Below are 20,232 nucleotides of genomic sequence, written 5' to 3'. Positions count from 1 at the left end.
TGCTCGTTATTTAAAAAAAAAAAAGAAAATCCTATAGAAACTGAATATTCCAAACTGAATTTTAAACACAGCCGAATGCCAAATGTTCTGGTTTGGGGCTGAAGGTTGGGGTGAGGTAAGGGAAAGAAGGCACCCGAAAACTGGACTGATGAACCCCCAACTGGTACTTAATAACAAACTAGAAGTGAAAACTAAATGCGTCCTCCCCACCCCCCCTTTTTAATGAAAAAAAAAAAAATCAAAATAGGGGTTCATGAGCGCTTTTTTCCAGTGCCAGAGGTTTGGGACACAGCACAACTGACTCTAGCCCTACTTTCTGGGCGGCTATTGCACCCTCACAGCTCTATGCAGCCACCTCTGCAGCAGGGGCTGCCTCAGCCTCGGGGGCTGCAGAGCCAGTCTCTGCCTCAGCGGGGGGAGCGGGAGGGACTTCATCTACAGCTGCCGTACCAGCGCTCTCTGCTGCAGGGGCTTCGGCTGCAGGGACCTCTGCTGCAGGGGCCTCTGCTGCTGGGGTCTCCTCTGTGGCAGCCACTTCCACAGCTTCAGGAACTGCTTCTACAGGTGGAGCAGCTTCTTCTGGGACTGCTGGCTCTGCTGCAGCCTCAGCAACCACCACCTCCGAGGCCGCGGCGGCTGCTTCTTCAGACGCGACCTCAACGACCGGTTCGGCGGCGGTCTCCGCTACTGGTTCTGCAGAATCAGGGACAGCCTCGGCAGCTGCCTCCTCGACGACCACCTCTTCGGCGACTTCTGCGGTCGGTGCTGCCTCCTCCACCGGGGCGGGTTCAGGAGCTGCCACTTCTGGTGCTGCCTCTGCCTCAGGAGCTGCACATTAAGAGGTTGGGAGCAGAGATAAATAAATAAAAATGGCAAAATTGGACTAGTTTCTCTTCATTAATTGTTATCCGCATCAGGAAAAAATGACATCAAACCAATTTGAAAAACAGCTAGTCAGTATAATGTTTTTGTCAAGTTTAATGGCTCAAAGCCCAGTTTTACAGATTTAGTTTAAATGTGCCATTACTGAATATACACTGACAAAAATTAAGTAGGAAGGCAATTATGTGTTTAAAAATGCAAATAAGAAGTCAGAAAGGAGTGAAAGTCAGTACAGTAGACACGCCTAAACACACTCATAAACAACTAACAGTATTGCTATTATCCTCATTGATTGCATTTTCTGTCACAGTAAAGAATGTTACTATCCCTCAGCTCTGGTATCTGAAAAATAAATTATTTCGTTCCATCAGTACCCATCTATGAATAGAATGCTGGCCTTTACAGTAACAATACTAACTAGTTCATCAATAACAACATACCAGCCACAGAAATAACACTATTTTAGGGGCACACCTCTTCCTATGTCTATGCCCCAATGATATGGAACACCCTGCCACTGGAACTGAGAGAGGCTTCCACACTGAACACTTTACGAAAGTCTATGAATAACTGAGTTTGTCGCTGTTCAATGTTGATCTTTGGTTTGTGTGTGTGTGTGTGTGTGTGTGTTACATGTTTTGTATATATGTGTTAAGTATTATTTTATGTCGCTTTTGTACGAAGCACATTGTGTTACATTAACGTGCTATAGAACTAAAGTTTGATTGATTGATTGATATATGAAATAATGTTTCAGTGTGTCAGCCTATTAGAACTAACAGCTGATATTTTCAATAATTACCTCCACCAAGCAGGTCATGTTTTTGGGTGTAGCATGGGCCAAGGAAGAACCCATTACATTGTTGGAGCAGATGTGAAATCTTGGGGCGGATACACAAATTATTTTTCACTTTTGTTAACGTTGCGAGGAAGGGATTTGTGCTACATGGAGTAGTCAGAAAAATGAGTTTGACTGGAATAAATTCACATTGCATTGCATGCCTTGGTGAAAGTCAGCGCTCTCCGAGTGCCCTTATAGGTCCTTATGTTATCTTCTAGTTAGTGTAACCAACTGATTAAAAACATTTAAAAAGTAGAAATAGTGAAACTAGAATCATTAAACCACAGTGGATCCACTATGACCATTACATAATAATAATGTAGAGGGTTTTGATATTACTGGAAACTGGTTCTTCTCAATTATTTGGATCAACGTAATACCAGTCTAAAACAAGATACTACATTTCAGAAAAATTAACCTGACAGCAAAAGCTGGTTTCCACAAGCAGCCAAACAAAAACAAACCCACCTGATTGTGCAGCCCCCGCACACTAAATTACACTGTAATGACAGTGAGTGATGTGTACTCAGATTAATGTGTCAGGACAATATGATCCTTGATCACAATCACTGTAATCGCTATCACAATGTTTGTGACTTTGTTTCCAGGACATTTTTGCTCGATTACATAATGTGATCACTGGCCAGTTTAAAATCTGAGGAGTTTGCTCTCCAGCACTGGAGGGAGCAGAGCTTTATATTCTTTTGAGCAGCATGTACGCAACTGAACCAGTGGCAGCCGCTGCTTATCCCCATTACAGGCTAGTTAGCTGCACTGGGCGCCGAGCCATGATCTCTCCGGGCTTGTACTGGCTGAATAGACAAATAATTTGCAGACAGAAATCAAAACAGACAGGCAAGATAAACGCTATTGAGAGTGATCATTCTACCATGTTTGATAGTTGGGCAGTGAAGCCAGAACCAACTAGGAAATACAGCAAGATCTTCTGCTTTTTCTGCTTTCCATTTCTCAGAACGGTCCAGTTATTCAATTCATCAGTACATATACCGATTGAGCAAAAGTAAGGCCCTAAACCAATGTTGCATTAGACTCAATTCAATCTTCTATTTTAGAGGTTCGCAAATTCAAAAATATGAAGAAACGATTAAATAACGTATGTGATTTGGGGAAAAGTAGGACTCATCTTTTGTATAGGCTAGTATTAATCTTTCATGAAATGCCTCACCAAAACCCTGAAACATTGTTGTGTAGGTGATCAAACGGTTATTTCATGTTTGGTAGTTTAATGTTAGCTAGACAAGCCAGACAAGCTACGGAATCTCTCGGTTTTTAGCCACGCTAGCAGGGACAAACAGGACAATGTTGATCCACCACTGGTAAGACTAGAATATCAACAATAAATCAAATACATTGCCATGATGACACTCACGATCCCTTAACTTTTAAACTAGAGAACAACATCAGAATCAGCTTAAATGGCACAAGTGTGAACACACACAGGGGATGTTTGACTACAGCTTGTTGTTGCTCTCAAAGTACATATCATCAGGTCAATACTTTGGTTTATGACCAAATACCTGCAAAACTAATGTACTTTGGGTTCAGTGCTAATTAGCCAATGTTAGCATGCTGAACTAAGATGGAGAACATGGGAATTAATTAGACAATGGGTAAACATACCTGCTAAACATCAGCACGTTAGCACTGTGAGCATGCTAAGGTTAGCATTTAGCTCAAAGCACCACCTGCGCTATGTAGCTAAGTAGCTATGGACGAAACAAAGTAGTACTCTAGTAATTTGCTGTAGATATGACACTCTTAAATGTTTAATTGTGTAATTTACAAACTATGTTTAGACTTTCTGTAGTAGTATTTGGAAACGCAACCTCACGATGTTGAGTGTGTGCGTTGTGTGTGCACGCGTGTCAGCAACTGACCCTTTGCCGTGGAGCCCATGTTGGCGAGCCTGTCCTCATAGCGATCGCTATCACCGTTGACTGTCTTGTAGGCCTGAGAGAAAGAGGGCAGATATGCACTTATTACATTCCAGCACACATCAAATGATAACAGTACAAAATGGTAGCTGTGTTACAAAATGCCAGCTTACGCTGACATTTTGTCTAACATGAACAAACACAGCTGATATACACTGTGCTTTGTGTCTGGGCAGACTTGTACCCGTTTACTGTGTGTAGAAGGCACAAAGAACCTTCTATGTCCCTTCCCGTGTCTGAGCTGTGGTGTTGTCTGCTACCAACAGTCCAGTCTGGCCTGAGGATGCATGTTAACTGGCTCACAGTTTACACCAGCCAAAACACCACACTGTAAACTACAAATTGGATGAGTAGTGTGGAAGAAAATAAAATGTAATCCCTAATGTTTTAGTTTCATCTTATTCTGTCTTGTCTTTCCTGTTCACTGATCAGGTTCCTGCTGTTCTGCATGACATTTGGCTCTGTGCTGAGACAAACCTTTACCTTGATTAACAGATTCTTAGTGTATCCTGATCTAATTAAGTGTCTGCCTTTTCTAGCTTTGTATTGAGAGGAACCTTTTTACTTTGATTAACAGATCTCTGAGTGAAAGTTTGTTGTAATGTGAGGAGAGACCAGGCCAGCCCTGTGAGAAGAGACATAACATTTTTTTGTAGAAACTGTAGTAACTTAAGACTGGTATTATGTCACTGTCATCTGTGTTGAACCAAATAGTTGAGAACACTGGGATGGGATGAAGATGAAAAATAAGAAGAGCCTTCTGTTTGTGCCCTCGACAGTCGTTTGCTTGACTTCCCTCACTTTTATCTTCAGTTTAAGTTGAACAGCCAATCAGATGAATTCCTCTCACCGACGTTGGGAAAAAAAAAAGGAGACTAGGGCCAACAGGTGGCAGAGCGAACCACACCACAGGAACTAGGGTGGCCTACGCTCACCGCCGGCCCAACTTAGACCGACAGCTGACGATCTTCTTGGTGTGTCAGCAACTTTACTAATCAAAAATCACCTTTTGCTTTGTGAAATAGACCTGTATTGAGTCTATGTAAATTCACTCAGACAGACTTGGGAGTTGGGAGACATAGACTTAGCCCAGCCCACACCTTTTGTTTAGTGCGCTGACCTTTTGTAATTTTTTGTGGCAGTGGTGGCCTAAAGGTTAGAGACGCAAGGTCGTTGGTTCAATCCCCAGACCGACCGGATAAAATCTGGGTGGGGAAAGTGAAAGAGCAGTGCTTGTCCCTTCCTCATTACCACCACTGAGGTGCCCTTGAGCAAGGCCCTTAACCCCAACTGCTCCAGTGGAGCTGCTCAGTGGCTAGCAGATCAGACTGTGGTTCCTGTGAACTTCTGTCTCCACTGTGCAGTGAATAAAACTGAACCAGATACAGAAATAGACCCGGAAGTTTTGTTTTCTTTAGCCAGTGCTGATCTTTATGGTTTGGAATCAGAAGTGGACAGCAAATCTTTGCACTGGTGTTTTCTGAATTCACATATATGTGTTCTGTGGATGATGCCCACCTACATTTATAAGTGTATGGAAAGTAGTAATACATGCCAGTAGAGTGGCAGTATAAGACTATAAACCACTTTCTGTTTAACATTAACAAGTCAACTTAACATAATCGCATTTTGACTAGGAGACAGGAGAGGACAAAGGGATTCCCCTTTTAAAGCGCAAAATTCCACCCAAAATGGACAAAGGATAATAATGCAGACTTGCAGGTCAGGTGAACCTAGGATGGAGAAATCTCAAAAGATACTCACATAGACGGCTGCAGCAGTGAGGCCTCCTCCACACAAAACAAAGTACGCCATGTTGCTGGAGCCACCAGGAACCCCGAAGGCCATGTGTCGCACTGGAACTGCTGAGAGACACAGAGGGCAGAGTTACAGGGTTAGTTTGGAAATGTGATGGAAGCTGACCCCCAAAGAGGTTGACATTTACTGAAGTTTATATTAGGGCTGGGCAATATATCGATATTATATCAATATCGTGATATGAGACTAGATATTGTCTTAGATTTTGGATATTCTAATATATCATGATATGACAGAAGTGTTGTCTTTTACTGGTTTTAAAGGCTACATTACAGTAGAGTGATGTACTTTTCTGAACTTAAAGACTGTTCTAGCTGTTCTATTATTTGCCTTTACCCCACTTAGACTGTATGTCCACATTACTGATGATTATTTATCTAAAATCTAAGTGTGAAGATTTAAGTGTGAAAATTGTCAACCCTAGAATATCGCCGCAATATAGACGTCGAGGTATTTTGTCAAAAATATCGTGATATCTGATTTTCTCCCTATCACCCAGGCCTAATTTATATCATCAGTAAATGACTATTTTGGACTAGGATGAGTTGGGTGCGCCTTCATTCAACCACTGATTGAACGTATGCAGGGCATTTCCTTTTTGTGTCATGAGATCCAAAGTAAGTAAGTATTTGTGGGTGTTTTATTCCGGAAACTGTCCCATCAGAAATACAACTTGGCACAAAGACTAGTGCATTTCTGATAGCGTCAACATGCCTCCATCCCTTAATCCAGTTACACAATACAGCCCTGGCCAAGCCAAACACCAAACTGTCCCTTAAAGTAAATCCCCAATACAAACACAGAAACCCTTCCTGCTTAACAACTTTAAAATGATCTAGTGGGCTTGAATTCATATGAATTAATCCCTCAACACACATGTCAGGATCTGTCAAATGCTTCTTTAATAGGCTATTGTTGTGGTGCTGACTGTGACTGGCTGCAGCATATACACCCTGTGAAAAGATTTGCTGGTGTTTAAAGGATTGCCAGTGGTGCATGCAGAGGAGGCTGTAAATAAAACCACCCAGCGTCCCAAACACTGCCTCAGCCTAATCTCTTCCTACCTAGATCTCTCTCTTACACACCAAAGAGTGTGCATGCGCACAGTTAGAGTACATACGATATCTTTGACAAGATCCACACCCACTCTGTGTGCACATGCACATGGGTTACAACAACCTGAGCAGGCCGTCTGGAGTCATGAAAGAACACAATGTACAGCACAGCCTCGCCCCTTTTCGTCCTTGCCATGTTTCACGTGTGTTCAGGCAAATCATAACTCATCCTGTGACTTTTCCACTGACAACCTGCATCTAAACTTAGCACAAAAAGTAAGGAAATTTGTGTTTGGCTTTTTGGCAATAAATCTTATAGCGTTGGAAAGCCTGTTTAGTTCCCTTTCAAATGGTGCCCCATTTGTAAGGAACATGCATTTGTGGGATGAGCAGCATTGCTGAGTATGTGAGTTGCGCATATGAAAAATTTGCCAAATCTTCTCTGCCAATGCCAAACAGCTTATTCTGCCATTGACTCGTTTGGTGTTTGGTGGATTGGATGATTGAAGTTTGAAGAAACAAGACATATTGGCAATTGAACAATTTATTCATTTCACAAACAGTAGTCTCAGTAGCGTGTGGAAGAACCATACACAGCCACAACAGCCTGGCACCTCCTCCTCATGCTGGTCACCAGCCTGGTCACACACTGCTGTGGGATGGCATCCCACACAGTCCTGACCTCAACCCCATTGAACACTTGTGGGATCAGCTTGGGCGTGCTGTTCGTGTCAGAGTGACCAACACAACCACGTTGGCTGACTTGCGACAAATGCTGGTTGAAGAATGGAATGCCAAGAAAGAGAGAGCTGACCACTCCGACCTGAAGTGAGCTTGATCGGTTTTCCTCATACACACACACACACATACATATATATATATATATATACATACATATATAGTGTATATATATGTGTATATATATATATATATATATACACTATATATATATATATATATATATATATATATATATATATATATATATATATATATATATATATATATATATATATATATATATATAACCCATGTGCATGTGCACACACAGAGCAGGTGTGGATCTTGTCAAAAATATTGTATGTACTCTAACTGTGCACATGCACACTCTTTGGTGTGTGAGAGAGAGATCTAGGTAGGAAGAGATTAGGCTGAGGCAGTGTTTGGGACGCCGGGTGGTTTTATTTACAGCCTCCTCTGCATGCACCACTGGCAATCCTTTAAACACCAACAAATCTTTTCACAGGATGCGTATGCTGCAGTCACAGTCAGCACCACAACAATAGCATGCATATATATATATATATATATATATATATATATATATATATAAATAAATAAATAAATAAATAAATAAATAAAGGTATACAGGAGTTGGTGTTGCATGAGTCACCATCTCCTAGATGGCGCATTTCTAAAACCAATAATTTGTCAAATGTTGGGCAGCCCCCTCACACATTAGTGCATGTACACTGAGCATGTGTGTATAATTCAGGCCTATGTGTAATGTGTGTAATAACACAACAGAGTGAAACAATTGTAATTTCCCCTTGCGGGATTAATAAAGTATACATTATCATTATTATTACATGATGATGCACAAAAAATGTAAAAAGGAGTCATTACCATCGCAAAGTGTAACTGTAGGGAGCACCATTGCATGGATCTTACTTTGTACAAGCGGTCTTTTAGAAACAAGTGAAAGGCCGTACGTGACATCAAATGCTGTATATGTATTGTTAATTTCCAGGCACATCTGTTGTGCTTCTGTTGACCTCCTGATCTTTGGCTTTATTCAGTCTTTTAATAAGGTGAGATACATGCCCAGTAGCCATTATTACTGGACGTAGCTATATTTTGTTTTAAATTTTCTAGGTACAGGTCAACAGTAGCACCCGTTGTAAATAGAGTTGTACAGTATCGGAAAAGCCTCAGATACTGCCTAAAATGCTGGTATTGGCAAACCAACCTCTATATGTACGTTTATTATTATTTTATGTGAACAAAACTAAAAAAAAACAGAGCCGGACATTGTCCTGCTGTGGATGCTGAGCCAATGTAGCAGTCCGTCCTCCCTCCTCTAATACCATGACACAGCAGCTCCATGCAGGGACAAGGCCAAGTCCAGCTTATTTATACAGGTAAGCAGTTAATCCCTGCTGCCAGCGAGGTTCAAGCCTGTAAAAATGGACATGCATGCCAGGCAACAACAGACAAGATGGCTGCTATATGATGACACATGTGGGTCGACATGTATGCTCTCCTGCTACTGTCTGTCAGCTGACATGTGCTGCAGGCAGAATGGGGGAGGGAGGGGAATATGCAGACCTGCAGGACAACCAGGTCACTGTGGCCCTGTCACACGTGCACGTTTTTAGTCCAAGTCTGTTTTCTTTTTATTAGTATTTTCTCTGCATTAGTCAGAACTCCCAGCACAAGTTTTGTTATTTTAAACAGGAAATTAAAGCAGCAGTTTCCGCCCCCCCCTCAGGTTGAATTCCACATGCTCAAATGCCAAAATGATCCAGGCAAGGCCGCCTCAAATCTCCATTCACTTTACATGCAAACGCTCCAGAGTGACGTCTAAAATACAAATGTAAAAAGTAAAATAAATGCTCATGCTGATTCAGGTGTAATACATGTAAATAGTTATTGGCTGTTCAGTAGGCTATTATGTAAATGTATGTTGTTTTAATGATTTTTCACATATTGGAGTGACTTATTAAGGGGCATAACGTTAGCTGCTCTCCATGTGGTCCAGCTCAATTAAAACGTCCTAGGACAACATGTAACCATGACGGCAACAAAAAACGGTTGTAAATCGTTATTTCTTTTGACTACACGCTCGAGGCTTGAACAATTGTATTAAAAATCGAATACACTCGATGCAGCTGGGTTATAAAACCTTTTTTTTTTTTTCGTCGTATGTGTGATGCGCTCTTTCATAACGTGCAAGAACGACGTGTTCCCAAAAGCAGGACACACCTCCTTCTGACTGCTGCTCAGCACAATGGAAACAAACTAAGAATAAAAGGATCTCTTTATGGGACTTTCACATACTTCTCACATAAAACGTAAATAAATAAATAAATATAAAAAAATCTCTGCTGCAGAACTTTTAAAAAGTCATAGCATTTTTAGCCTATGAGTTGGCACGCTTTAGACACTTTTAAAGTGTTTCAGAAAACGTTTCAATTAGCCTAGTTCGTTCATTTTAATCTAGACGAGAACACGCCCGGGACAGATTGACTCTACTTTCATTTAATTTCACCATTTGACGACCAATCCTGTAAACTCCAATCACAAATCATTGATAAACGGACAACCTAAGGCTATACTCGCCATGTCTGGATGTAGGTTTGAAAGCCCTCCGTGCCAGCGGCCCGACTCTCAGTAATGCCCGTATGCAGAACATCTTGCCCCGGTATGAGCAGCAGGTCGACAAGTGCGTGTCCGTGTGTTTGCAGAAGCGTTTCCCAGCAGCTTTTTAAAGATGATTGAAAAGGTCGGAGCACTCGGCTGCTGTCCAATGCTGATGGCAAAGAGGACACCCCCCCCCCCTTTCAGAAAAAGATTAGTAGTACACCTAGTGCGCCTCCTAGAGGCCCACTGGCAGAATGTCCGGGTTGTTCTGTAGGTTTAATACAAGTATTCAATGTTGTGATGTTATAGATTTAGATGTTATAGATTTATACTGGCAGTATAAACCTTATAATTAAGTAAAACAATATATGCATATAAACAGTATACACACATATATATATATATATATATATATATATATATATATATATATATATATATATATATATATATATATATATATATGTATATATGCCTTGACTTGAGGCATGATGACTCGGATGACTTGCGTGTATTCATAAGTAAGAATGTCAGCTGTTACATATATTATAATATCATTTAATGTTGTCACCTTTCTGTCTAACTAGCAAGTATGCCACGCAGCGCTAACTGCCTGATTGGACGAGTCAAAAAAATCTCACCGGATGTGATTGTCATGATGATTGGATGACTGGCTGTCAAGTCCTTGCTATGGCAACACAATGGTAACATCAAAGACCCCTTACCCCTACCATGTCTTTTGTCTTCATAAAGACCAGATAATACAGGTAAGAGTGCTTTATCTTGGGTTGTAAATAAAAGTGACTTGATTTGGGACTCGACTTGACTTGGGAGAACTCGAGATTTGCTTGAGACTTGGACCAAATGACTTGAGACTAACTTGGGACTTGAGCAAAGATGACTTGGTCACAACATGTTGTATAATGAGATGACATCATGTTGCCAGTGCTGTGGAGGATCAGACATCCCTCACACTGCTCTCAAGTGGATTACAGTCCCATGTGGTTGCATGCAAAGAGACTGTGCTTGCATAACACACACTGTGCCAAGAGCTATTGTAGGCCCGCACCGTGCATGGCTCTGATTGCCAGAGGCAAAATGATAAAGTGTTGTATTCGCTTATATAGCTAATATCATAACATATCGCACCCATCAACATGCCAGCACCAGATGTTTTCAGACAGTAAAAATGCCATCTTTTCAGTTCATTTATAATATATATTTTGAAATATTTAAAAGATCTAAAGACTTGAATCAGCCAAAGTGAGAACGCTGGAGGTTTAACCAGGAGAACAGAATACCACAGGAAGAAAGCCACTTCCAATCTGTTTGTCTCAAAGCACTAGTTTATTTATTATTATACATATATATAATATAAGTACTGGGCAGGAATATAAATATCCAATCCTTAGAAGATCATGTAAAATGGTAAAATAAAGGTAAAATACTGTATGGAGACAGTGTTGGGATGTCTTGAGAGGAGAATTGACTGTAAAAAATAAATAAATGGAGTTCCTGCCACCTAGTGTCACATTTGGCTTTTGCACCGAGGGACAAGACAGCCTGATCCAAAAACAAAAACAAACTCAGAAGAACACGATTAAAAGCTCACTTTTTAGTGAAACTCCTGAACTACTCTTTACTCCATCAACTGTCGGCTGTTTATTAGAGGAGCTGCTGTGTCAAGTCAAGTCAACTTTATTGTCAAGTCTGCCATATGTGCCAGACATACAAAGCAATTGAAAATACGTTTCTCTCCGACCCACGGGGCAATAAGGACGCGTACAACAAGTAAAATATAAAAGATAAGAAATATATACAAATAAAGATAAAAAAAGATAAGTAATATATAAAATAGTAAAGAAAACTAAAGATTAAGACATTGAAATGTGCAGTTTAAAAGGAAGAGTTCCTGAGTGTCTTCTTTTATAACGTGGCCAATGCTGATCCTGATGGGGGGGGGGGTGTTGAGCTCCCTTGCAGCCTTTTTGGAATCATTGAAGCCTCCCATAACTCCACCTTTACTCTATAACCATTACTTGGCTGGCAGTAACTCAGTCAGTAGGGAGTTGGGTTAGAAACCAGAGGGTTGCTGGTTCAACTCCCCATACAAACCAAAGTATGGTGGTGGACTGGTAACTGGAGAGGAGTTCACCTCCTGGGCACTGCCAAGGTGCTCTTGAGCAAGGCACTGTCCATGGGCAGCCCCCCCCTCACTCTGACATCTGTCCATTAGTGTGTTAATGTATAGGTACTGGGCCTGTGTGTGTAATTCAGGCCTGTGCGTAATGTGTATAATAATAACAGAGTGAAAACATTGGAACTTAAAACATTTTTCATTTATAAAAATAAATAAAATAAAACTGTACCCTCCCTCAAGCAGTAAATTTGTCCTCCCCCCCCCCCCGGGCTTAGTCTTATTCCACTGAAGGTGATTCATGGAGTGCATTATAGCAGGGCGAAACTCTCCCAAATGTACCCAGAAACAGCTGGGATTAGAAGATAGGTACACTGTGGAATACTCAGGTAGGCTGTGGCATTTAAACAATGCTCAATTGGTACTAAGGGGGCCAATGAGTGCAAAGAAAATATCCCCCACACCATAAAACAACCAGTTTTAAACCATTCACCATGTACAAGGATCCATGCTTTCATGTTGTTTTATTTCTCTGTGGATTATTGATACTTTCACAGTATTTATAGAGCACCGCAAACCTGCTTTATAATAAAGAAAGGCCATGGAAATATTTTTTACAATATGGGACCTCCAGAGGCACACACGTTTCCACAAGCTCAGTAGAAATGTGTGAAATTAGTGGAATGTCTCTAGGTAGGCCATCTCTAAAGCATTGTATTTAGCTACAGTACAGCGGAAATCACATCTGTTAAGGCCCTGACACACAGTGTGACAGGGCATCACATCAGTCATACAGTCACATAGAGTGACAATATTGTCAGATGTTTAAAGGTAAGCTTCAGATTTCTTCCGTTCTCCGTGTCCCTTCGGAAGTAGGTGAAGATGTGCCGGAAACCCCAACTCTGCTTCTACAAACAGAAGCATCAGAAATGATGCAGCTGTTCACGGTCAACAGTCAGAAAAATAGTTTGTTGAGAGATTTGTCTTCTACACGTTCTCTTATTTCCACTTTTGACGAGACCAAAACAGAAGACATCGGACAGGGTCATCATAGGTAATGTCAAATGCTCGACATCATAAATCAGATCACATTGCAGTATTAAGGTCTGTGGGTCCTTGTTTGTCCTTGATTGTCTTTTTAAAATCATAAAGATCCTTATAATCCATGACTTGGATTCAACCAAAGCCAGGGTATTTTAAGGGGTGTTCTAACTTATTTAGTACATTGCTTTTTTTTTTTTATTTATTTAAAATGTGTGTTATGGCAAGACAAAAAAAATAAAAAATAATACTCTCCTCCCTTTGGTCTTTCCTGAGCCTAGAGGAAGACCTCTACCAGTTGGCTGTTGAATGTTGCATCAACGTGACACACACACAAACACACACACGCACACACACACACGCGATCTAAATTGAGCAGAAGAGGTTTTCCCTCATCATGTGATGAGTCATCGATTGGACACACAATCTCAACACGTGATACGCAACGCCCACACTGCTCATGCACAAGACCGGTGCATGACAGTTCACTGATGTGATGATTTGTCCATCTGGACACAGTCCTGTGATGGGAGACCCTTAACAGCCAGGATTAGATTGTACCATACTTAAACATTACACCACTGTCCTAAAGTTTCTCGTATACAGCGCAACGTATAGTGATCCAGGACAGAGCCTCCACCAAATACATTCACAGTCTTTTATTTCGCAGTAATAAGATCACAAATATACACAAAATTTACATTTACGCACAATTCCACATTTAAGAGTATAAATATTAAAATTTCGGTGTGCGAGTAACAGTAACTGTATTTCAAATGTAACATTTGTCTTGCATTTTTTGTGATTATTGTGCACAAAATGGTCATTCGCTTACTCACACAAACACACACATGTTCACACACACACACAATCATACACTTACAAAGAGCTAAAAACATGACAATTCTCCCATCTGGAAAGAGAAACGCTTCTCTCTCTCGATGTCTCTCAGCAGCAGGTCCACAGCTCTTTCTCGGCTCTTTTCTTGTTGATTTTAAAGGAGCTGCAGGCCGGGGAGCTTGCTACTGAAGGTCTCCTCTGTCTCTTCAGTTTGGCACCAAGAGCAACAACGATGTCTTCCACCTTATCCTGCTGATACGACACCTTGGCATCAATCCGTCGACCGTTCCCGCATTTGTTCGGCGGGTTCTTGGCCGACGTCTCAAAAGACATCATGCCGTGGGCTTTGGCGAAGCTGGCCGCCAGCTCCTGGCTCACCTGGCCGTCAGCCCTGCTGGGGTCCCGCAGGTCGCTCTTATTACCCACCAGGAACCTGCCGGGAGAAAGGCCAGCAGAAAGGGACTAAATGGAGGATGGTGATGTTAAAAGTTGCACAAAAAAGTAATATGGGCATAGGATGTGGACCATGAATGATCAATTAGATTTTTTTAAAACTAAAGCAAAGTACTGTCCTTCCAGTGAGTAGCAGTACGCACACAGAGCTGATGCAGTTACCTGGGGACTAGTCTGAATCAACGGAAATACATTTCCAGGACAACTGCCTGACACGTCCCTCGCCTTCCGCTCTCTGTGTGTTGCCGTTCTCAAACAACAAACTTCGAGTTATCAAGCCATATGCTGAATATGGCAAGTTTTGAAGAAAATTTGGATCATGCAACAAGGCAGGCCTGCTTGGTTCTCTCAGGGAATGACTGTAAAGATTTGCAAAGAATATGTTTGTAACCATGCATCCAGCTAATTTCAATAGCTCACGTTACTGTATTGTGTGAACAGAATATTAAACTTTGTTTATATGTGGCATTTTCTTCTGCCGGGGTGCAAATGCAAATGCTGCACCAAAACAAGTTCCTTCCCGAGACCTTTTTGCAGAGCCATCGTCGCTGCGTCCGGAGCTTAGCGCCGCCTAAAGCGACCGTGATTGGTTTAAAGAAATGCAAACAACCCAGAGCATTTTTTTTCTCCTATCCTGGAATGTATGTGTGGTGTAACCAGACCTTACTCCACAGTTGGTAGAGATAGGTCTGGCAATGTGAGACTACCTGGGGATGTCCTGCCCGAGGGAGTTCTGCCGGCACTCTTCTATCCAGGCAGTCAGACTGCGGAAGCTGGCGGGGCAGGTGACATCATATATGAAGAGCACAGCGTGGACATTGCGATAGTAGTGTTGCACCATGGACTTACGGAAACGCTCCTGTCCTGCTGTGTCCCACAGCTGGAGCTGGAGGTGGGAGGAGTGGGGGGGGATGGAGAAAGCGAGAGATTGACATGTAGGCTGGCACTTTGGAGGAGGTTGTAGAGATAGAAAAAAGTTGTAAAGAGGAAATGAGAGGAAAATAAATCCTGTGTTGAAATACTCCCCGCCCCCACGCGTGCACACACACACACACACACACACACACACAATGAATCATCACAGAGAGAGAACAGAGAGCAGACAAGTTGATCTCATCATTAGAAAGTCAGATCTCTCTGTCACGCTTCTAAGACACAATCTCTGTGAATAACCAATCAAATAAATACATACATTGGAGACAACATAAAACTCACAACGTAATACAATCATTGCCTGAAATGGGCCAGTACTAGGTACCAGCACTTCTGATTTGTGTCCACATACAGTAAGTACCCTTACTTCTAATTGTTACTAATGGTATTATTAATAGGCTGAGGTTTGTACCAAAATAGGCAATATATTTAATGATTTAATGGGAAAAACCAAGCAATTCTATGTAAAATCAGACAGACCTTCAGCCACCCCCCCAATATAGCCCGAATTGAATGATCATTTGTTTCTTAAGCACGTTTTCAGACACCACGATGGTTCGAGAGGGCAGTCGATAAAGGCTCCTTAAATCAGATTGTCGCTTATTCGGGGTCACCCCTACTAGATATACTGTAGCACAAATGTAAATATATCCAAGACACAACACATGCGATGATCATGTCATGGAACTGCTGAATTAGGGTACTGGCACCCCTTTTTTGGGGTCCAATGCAGGCACTGAACACAATAACACAAACCTATTTGATTACTAGGTCTACGCTGTGAAAGGACTTTGCATAAAAGCCTGTAAACACAGATTTGAAAGGAAAATCTCAAATCTCGAAAACCTGAAGACCTGTGACCCGAGTTGGACTTGAGTACTGACTCGATTTCCATGAGACTTGGCTTTATTGACTTGGACCAGAATTCTAATAAAAAAACAGCTCTGGTAAAATGGCAAGTCACTTTGCATAAAAAAATTAAAAAAAGTATTATTATGTCCAATTCCATTATTAATTTAAGGTACTGGGGGCAAAGCTGGAACCCTCCTCTACCCTAAAGTTATAAACAAAATCCTGTCACCACTGACACACTTCCCCTGTCATGTGGTCGTTTCAAAACACTCAGGAAGTAGCACAAGCCAACTAACACAACAGAATCAATGACTAAACCAGTCCCTTCCGTGACGCGGTTCAAATTAAACTTGTGACAACTTGAGGTTGTTAAAAATCAGAGCGGAGTTAAATGGCTTTATGAGGGTGTTGATGTAACCGCTAACATGCCACTAGAATCAAGCAGGTTATCTTCCCAGTGATTTACAGGCTGCTTTAGTTCTGCCGATTTTCCTTCATCCAGAGGATTCTCAGTCATGCAGTCTGGGACAAATCCCTCGGCAGAGCCACACCGCAGGGTGGGAGCCTCAGAATAAGGGCTGGGCCATAAAATATGGAACACAGGATGAGAAATATCGTCAAAAGGCTATAAAATGTCTATCGTTTCCAACATCTATGCCGTTTCTATCATGATGTTGAAAAACCGGCGGTGGAACTGCATTACAGCAATATTCTTTGCACGTTATGTTCACGTTCTTAATAAAACAGAAAACGCTCCGTATTTATCATCTGTCAAGTATTTCCTTCACACAGGAGCATTTGATGTAGACTTTTTATTTATTGAATTATCAGAACACATGCTATGACGTGATATATATAGTTATCGAGGTATATCAAACTTTATAATATACCTTTCCCGATATATAAAGCCGCCGGTGTGTGTAAACAGATCTGTTAGCCTGTTCATTTGTTTTGACCTGCAGTTTGTTTCAATGGCCGGTCCGCTGCAACTCTAATATATCTTTCCCGATTATTTATTTATATATATATATATATATATATATATATATATATATATATATATATATATATATATATATATATATATATCGGGAAAGAAGGTTTTGGCCATATCGTCCAGCCTAATAGGCCTATTTAGAGCTCACAGAGGAGACACAAATGCAGTAGAAAACATGATAAAACCACAGTTAAAAAGCACAGCCACTCTCAAATAACCTGCAGGAGCCTAACTGGAATATTCTGTCCTCTCATACACCTGAGTCCCTGCTGGTTTGGAGGATTTTGTTTTGTTTTCTTAAACCCTGCTACGCCCTGCAGTGTCCTGCTACGTCCTGCAGTGCCCTGCTATGTCCTGCTATGCCCTGCAATGCCCTGCTGTACTCTGCTACACCCTGCAGTGCCCTGCCACGTCCTGCAGTGCCCTGCCACGTCCTGCAGTGCCCTGCCACGTCCTGCAGTGCCCTGCCACGTCCTACTACGCCCTGCAGTGCCCTGCTATGCCATGAACTACTATTTCTAGTCATTGTTCCGTTATCTTTATTGTAAATGGTAAACTGTATTTATATAGCGCTTTTCTAGTCTCTGAGACTACTCAAAGCGCTTTTACCTAGTACAGGAACCATTCACACACATTCACATGCTGTGGCTGAGGCTGCCGTACAAGGTGCCACCTGCTCATCAGATAAACATTCACACACATTTACACTCCGACGCGCAGCATCGGGGGCAACTCGGGGTTCAGTGTCTTGCCAAGGACACTTCGACATGGGACTGCAGGGCCAGGGATCGAAAGATAACTCGTTATGATTTGATACTATAAATAAAATTGAATTGTGTCTGGTCTGAATTATCAGTGGAATTCATGGGAAAAGCACTTTATTAGCAGTCGGTTTATTTAAACTAAAGAGCCAGTTGGAAGCCGCCGGTGTGGGTAAACAGATCTGTTAGCCTGTTCATTTGTTTTGACCTGCAGTTTGTTTCAATGGCCGGTCCGCTGCAACTCGAAGTTCTGTTAAATCAAAGCTGAAGACTTTTGTTTGTGATGCTGCCTTTCTTTAAATAACTGCATTTCTTATACCTGCAGGTATACTGCAGGGGCGGTTCTAGGATCAGAGCTGTAGGGGTGCCCGGCATCTAGCCATGGAAAAGTAGACATTTTCAAAATGCTGCATCAATAACTTTTGAAAATTAGAGATTTATGCAATTTTGACTAATGGCTGACAAACACTATTTGCTGAAAATGGCTCAGAACGTTGATATCGGCATCTAGATTCTGGGTTTAGTTTCATGATGCACAACTCCTTAGATTAGAGGGGGGTTTTTTTTAGCAGTTATTTTTTTGGGGTGCCGGGATCAAGTGAAAAAAAAAAAGGGCTTTAATCGCCCCTGCTGCACTGTAACTTTTATTCTTGTATTTTATACCTGTCTTATTCTATTTCTGTTTTCATATTTTTTTTTAAGTGTTTTAACTGCTCTTTAATGTTTTAGGCGATATAGCCTAAAGCACTTCGAATTGCCTTGTTGCTGCGATGTGCTATAGAAATAAAGCTGCCTTGCCTTGTTGCATACACACTTCCCCCGTTACCTTGATTTTCTCTCCATGGATATCCAGCTGTAAATCGCGGAAGTCCACCCCGATGGTAGCCTCCACTCTGCGGGGGAACTCTCCGGCGCAGAGTCGGTGTGTGAGGCAGGTCTTCCCCACCCCGGAGTCTCCTATCACCAGCACTTTAAAGGTCCGACATCGAGTCAACACGGAGGACAGACTGCCCAAAGAGTTGGAAAACTCAAGAGATGACTCCATTTACCCGACGGTCAACTAAACAGTAAATTCACAAGAAATTTGACAAAAACGCGCTCCGCGTCAAACGTTATATCTCCAAGAAAGGTTTCTAAAAATGCAGCTTCACTAGGTATTAACAAAATATAGTTGGACTTCTGGGGAAAACGCGCTAAACACAAATAGTCTTTAAGTTGTGTTCACGGCGCCGAGCAGTGCGACTGGGAGGAGAGCATGCCGAGGACTGGTGCCTGAGGGAGGGCGGGGGGGGGGGAAGAGCTGATTAAATGACGAGCAGCCATCACCATATGTAGATGGCATGCTGATTAATCAGATGGATTTCTCTGAAAACATTTCTGATACACTGTGTTTTTGTTACGAGTCCCCCAACCTTTGAATTTGTCAAAAATAAAATCTTTAATTGATGTGCAACCTGCCTGAGAAGAAAGGCCGGAAGTTAGTTCGACAGAAACACTTTCATTGTTGTGAAACAGATTCCCCACTTCCATGCTGAATTAAACGTAATATATACTCAGCAAAAAAAAAAAAAAGAAACGTCTGGTCACTTTCAAATGCTTTTGTATTTTAAGCAAACCTAACATATGCAAATATTTATATGAAAAGATTTAACAACTAAGACATAAACTGAACAATTTTCACAGACATGTGACTAACAGAAATGGAATAATGTTGTCCCTGAGCAAAGGGAGGGAGGGGGTCAAAATCAAAAGTAGCCCTCAGTATCTGGTGTGGCCACCAGCTGCATTAAGTACTGCAGTGCATCTCCTCCAGTTCTTGCGGTTGTTGCTGCCATCCTGTACCTGTCCCGCAGGTGTGATATTCGGATGTACCGATCCTACGCAGGTGATGTTACACGTGGTCTGCCACTGCGAGGACGATCAGCTGTGCTTCCTGTCTCCCTGTAGCGCTGTCTTATTAGGCGTCTCACAGTACGGACATTGCAATGTATTGCCCCTGGCCACATCATGCCCTTTCTTTTGGTGTTTTTCAGAGTCAGGAGAAAGGTCTCTTTACTTTCCTAATTTTCTCGTAACTGTGACCTTAATTGCCTGCCGCCTGCAAGCTGTTATTGTCTTTTCGACCGTTCAACAGGTGCATGTTCATTAATGTTATATGTTTATAGTTCATTGACCAAGCATGGGAAACATTGTTTAAACCCTTTACAATGATCTCTAAAGTTATTTTGATTTTTACAAAATTATCTTTAAAATACAGTGTCCTGAAAAAGGGGCGTTTCTTTTTTTTTTTTGCCGAGTTTATAT

The 20,232-nt window shown here is 41.7% G+C and overlaps 2 protein-coding genes across 3 annotated transcripts; both read right to left on the bottom strand.

Annotated features, from left to right (window-relative positions):
* Positions 1 to 227: 227 nt before the first annotated feature.
* On the bottom strand, positions 228 to 10,103 carry LOC144527845 (uncharacterized). Of its 2 annotated transcripts, none has more exons than XM_078266134.1 (4): positions 9,894 to 10,103; positions 5,443 to 5,543; positions 3,622 to 3,694; positions 228 to 828 (listed from the first exon to the last, which is right to left on the bottom strand). In XM_078266134.1, exons 1-4 carry the CDS (start codon positions 9,964 to 9,966, stop codon positions 344 to 346), a joined length of 732 nt encoding a protein of 243 aa, XP_078122260.1. In that variant the 5' UTR covers positions 9,967 to 10,103; the 3' UTR covers positions 228 to 343. The 2 variants fall into 2 exon arrangements, with proteins under 2 accessions (XP_078122260.1, XP_078122269.1); XM_078266143.1 differs by having other exon boundaries at positions 5,443 to 5,540.
* A 3,633-nt stretch (positions 10,104 to 13,736) lies between these two features.
* On the bottom strand, positions 13,737 to 19,016 carry LOC144527837 (ras-related protein Rab-33B-like). Its single transcript, XM_078266123.1, has 3 exons — positions 18,755 to 19,016; positions 15,093 to 15,271; positions 13,737 to 14,365 (listed from the first exon to the last, which is right to left on the bottom strand). The coding sequence occupies exons 1-3, from the start codon at positions 18,971 to 18,973 to the stop codon at positions 14,041 to 14,043; spliced, it is 723 nt and encodes a 240-aa protein (XP_078122249.1). The 5' UTR covers positions 18,974 to 19,016; the 3' UTR covers positions 13,737 to 14,040.
* Between the last annotated feature and the right edge of the window lie 1,216 nt (positions 19,017 to 20,232).

Source organism: Sander vitreus, chromosome 2 (genome assembly GCF_031162955.1).
Source record: "Sander vitreus isolate 19-12246 chromosome 2, sanVit1, whole genome shotgun sequence".
Classification (NCBI taxonomy): domain Eukaryota; kingdom Metazoa; phylum Chordata; class Actinopteri; order Perciformes; family Percidae; genus Sander; species Sander vitreus.
This window is presented reverse-complemented; position numbering and strand designations above follow the sequence as displayed.

Excerpts from the sequence above, each read along its gene's own strand:
- LOC144527845 (XM_078266134.1), bottom strand. The coding sequence starts at position 9,966 with ATGTTCTGCATACGGGCATTACTGAGAGTCGGGCCGCTGGCACGGAGG. Across the intron at positions 5,544-9,893 it reads CAAACCTACATCCAGACATG|CAGTTCCAGTGCGACACATG; the intron begins GCGAGTATAGCC and ends TGTGTCTCTCAG. Across the intron at positions 829-3,621 it reads CATGGGCTCCACGGCAAAGG|CTCCTGAGGCAGAGGCAGCA; the intron begins GTCAGTTGCTGA and ends CTTAATGTGCAG.
- LOC144527837 (XM_078266123.1), bottom strand. The coding sequence starts at position 18,973 with ATGGAGTCATCTCTTGAGTTTTCCAACTCTTTGGGCAGTCTGTCCTCC. Across the intron at positions 15,272-18,754 it reads TCCATGGAGAGAAAATCAAG|CTCCAGCTGTGGGACACAGC; the intron begins GTAACGGGGGAA and ends TCCCACCTCCAG. Across the intron at positions 14,366-15,092 it reads CTCGGGCAGGACATCCCCAG|GTTCCTGGTGGGTAATAAGA; the intron begins GTAGTCTCACAT and ends TTCTCCCGGCAG.